Below are 3,573 nucleotides of genomic sequence, written 5' to 3'. Positions count from 1 at the left end.
GGGGAGGGGAGGGGTGGAGGAGGTGAAAAAGAGAGGGAGGGTGAGCAGTGGTGTTGGGAGGTGTCAGACCTCACCCTGTCCTCGTGCCTCTGCCAGCTGTGTCCTCGCGCTCATCATCCATCAGTCCGACAGAGCAGCCAAGGTAAGTTCACACGCGCCAAACTCCGCTGAGAAATACAACAATTTAAATTTGATCTGATGTAAAGTGACGTCACCACGCTCACGGGAAACAGCTGTATCCATTATCTGGGTTGGTTCTGGTCTTGGTCTCAGTTCGGCCTCATCACTGAACTCCCGCCCTGTACCTGGACGGTGACGGAGGAGGTGTGCACGTCAGGCAGCGCGTGAGGCAGCGACGGTCAGCTGAGTATTAAACATTAAAAGTTACTGTAGTGTCGTCATGAAACATTCAGACCTGACGCTCTAAACATCTGAATCTGATCCTGAATCAGACTGAAGATCCATTTCATTTAACGAGCTGTAGATGAATAGAAACTGTGACGTCATTAAAGAGTTCATTATTTCAGATGAAGATTCAGTTTGTATTTAAACTGTCTCACGCGCCAAACTCCAAAAGTTCTTGAGGGCTTGTGTGACGTCACTGAATAACTTGACGATGAAATGACACTGAAGCTTTTTAATTGGTTGATGTGATGACGATTATCTTTTGTCCCACAAACATGTTTGTTTATCACTAACATTTGGCGCCATTGATCAGCTGACTCAACTGTTTTTAGTCAGAATATAAATCTATGTGAGATATATGACGGTGTTACGTGATGTTGTGTTCACTGACAGCTGGGAGAGCAGGCCGCTAACTGGTCTAACTGGAAGCTGTTTACTGTTTCCTCAGAACAAACAACATGTCTGTTTAGTCAACAATAAGATGCAGAGAAGCTCTGTCTCTGCACCGCGGTTGTCATGGAAACCGGTAGATTAGATTAGAGTTGGTATGAAGGCAGCTGACCAGACATTAGACTGGTCCCTTCCTCATTCACTCAGACAGAAGCAGTTTTAAAGTTTTGTAGTTTATATGTAAATTTATCATCAGATGAACTGATGATTATTATATATTAATCTTTAAATTCAACCAAAACAACAACAATCACTCTATCAGCAGAACATTTGTGTCGTTTTATGTTTATATACCTATGACTTTTAATTCATTTTTAATTCTATAATTTTATCATTGTAGATAATACCACCATAACAGATGTTTAAAATCTGTGTTTTAATGTGGTCGTACAGGAACAGCTGGTTTGTAAAATCTACATCTGTAAAGTTACTGTAGTTTATGTAATCATTGTAATAACATGACACACAACATAACATTATCTGCTTCTGTTATAAACCAGTTATTACACCTTTATATATTGATTATTGATTCTGAATCGAGGGTTAAAGTGTGAGAGCAGAGTGATTGTTGTCAGTTATTTTCCAACATGAATCAGTGAATCAGCTGATCTCAGAGCAGCTCCATCAGCACGTTGTTCAGAAACATGTTTACACACACACACACACGCACACACACGCACACACGCAAACGCGCACACGCACACACACGCACACACGCACACACACACAGACACACACAGACACACACAGACACACACACACACAGACACACGCACACAGAGACAATGACACAGACACACACAGACACACACAGACACACACACACACACACACACACACACACAGACAATGACACAGACACACACACACACACACACAGACACACACACACACACACACACGCACACACGCAAACGCGCACACGCACACACACGCACACACGCAAACACACACACACACTCACACACACGCACACAGACACACACACACACACACACACACACACACACACACACGTGTTGTGTGGTAAAGTGTCCTGATGGTGGCGCCACAAAGAAATAAAAACTCATTTTACTAAAATAAAGTATTTTCATTAAAACAAAACTTTAGCATCTAAAGAATAAACGCCTCAAAAAGAAGTGACTGTTATTTATCTCTTTCCTGTCTTAGAGTCTAATCATCATCATCATCATCATCATCATCATCATCATCATCATCATCATCCCTCCAGATGAACGGGGAACAGCCTCCTCCGTACCGTCCTCATTTCCCAGAGGGACACTCGGCCCCCGGTTACCCTCCAGGTTCGTCACAGACTTTAAATATTTATATTTATTAAAAAGTATTTATTAATGTTAATAAATATGATGTTATTTTAACCACGATACAAGACTTTTATTATTATGATTTATTCAGTTGATTTAATCATAAATGAATCCTGTAACTTCCTTCACTTGATCATTTCAACGTTTGAATTAATGATCAAAACACTAAGATTTAATTCTTTAATTCTGTTATTTTGATCATGTGACCTCTTGTTGTGTCTTTACAGCTCTCATCTCTCAGCCTGCAGCCTTCCCCGGCTCGTCGTACCAGGTACCCAGCATGCACTGCTCTTCCTCACTCATCAGAGTCAGAAAAACATCACGTCATCGTTTTAATGTTGTAACAACCAAAGTGAAAACGTTGAGAATATTTAATTTCCTGACACTTTAACTGACGTCACATGTTCATCACAGAGCGACGAGCATCGGCTCAAAATCTAACATTTAAATTTAATATACGCTTTTATATTCATGAATCATTTATATTTTATGGTTTAACCAACAAATCCACATGAAATTTATTAAAAAGATTTATTATGAATATAAATATAATAACTAATATAGATTTTTTCTCATGACTTCAGTGTGTTTCTTGTTTTCATGTTCTTGTTTGTTTTGTGAAATAAACATTTAATACTTGAATTTGCCACCACTGTTACTATGACAACTGCCTCCGTCCCCTCCGCAGACCTTCCCTCAGACCTACGCAGGTGGAGATCACTCCTACTACCACGGGCCCCCTGGGACGCCGGGGCCCATGGGTCCCCCGGGGGCTTTCATGACTCAGCCTGGATACCCGGGGTACCACGGCGGGCCCACAGGGGCCCCCTGCCACTGGGACGGTCCGAGGCCGTACGGAGAGCAGCCAAAACAGACAGGTAGGTCAAAGGTCAAAGGTCAGAGTCACATTACAAAGAAACAAAGTATAAACATTCACCGATATAAACGGGTTTCACTCATTACACCACCAACACGTTCACACGTTCACACGTTCCACAACCACGTTCCACACGTTCCACACGTTCCACACGTTCCACACGTTCCACACGTTCACACGTGAGTTTTACACATGAAATTCATGTGTTTTTTTCTGTAAGAGTGAACGGTGTCATATTCACTTTAAGTTAAAAACATAACAATCTCCTCATTTCACATATAAAATCAATAGTAATAATAATAAAATTGTAAAATGAAAAGAACCTGCTGAATGAAGCTTTGGCGGCGCTCCCTCTCTCAGTGTTCGTGGTGGAGCAGCAGGATCAGGGCGGAAATGACGACTCGTGTCTTGCCGCCTGTTCGGCTGCTCTGTGCTGCTGCTGTCTCTGGGACATGATGTCTCACTGCTCCTCTGTCCCCGACCTCGACCTCCACTGAGTCTCCCAGCATGCAGCGG

The 3,573-nt window shown here is 42.3% G+C and overlaps 1 protein-coding gene across 1 annotated transcript; it reads left to right on the top strand.

Moving 5' to 3' along the window:
* The first annotated feature begins 57 nt into the window (after positions 1–57).
* Positions 58–3,567, top strand: LOC111651760 (uncharacterized). Its single transcript, XM_023401798.2, has 5 exons — positions 58–142; positions 2,026–2,159; positions 2,408–2,451; positions 2,869–3,058; positions 3,418–3,567. Exons 2-5 carry the CDS (start codon positions 2,087–2,089, stop codon positions 3,552–3,554), a joined length of 444 nt encoding a protein of 147 aa, XP_023257566.1. The 5' UTR covers positions 58–142; positions 2,026–2,086; the 3' UTR covers positions 3,555–3,567.
* The last annotated feature ends 6 nt before the right edge of the window (positions 3,568–3,573 follow it).

Source organism: Seriola lalandi, unplaced genomic scaffold, assembly GCF_002814215.2.
Source record: "Seriola lalandi dorsalis isolate HSWRI2012SDOR001 ecotype SW California unplaced genomic scaffold, Sedor1 jcf7180002053763, whole genome shotgun sequence".
Classification (NCBI taxonomy): Eukaryota; Metazoa; Chordata; class Actinopteri; order Carangiformes; family Carangidae; genus Seriola; species Seriola lalandi.
This window is presented reverse-complemented; position numbering and strand designations above follow the sequence as displayed.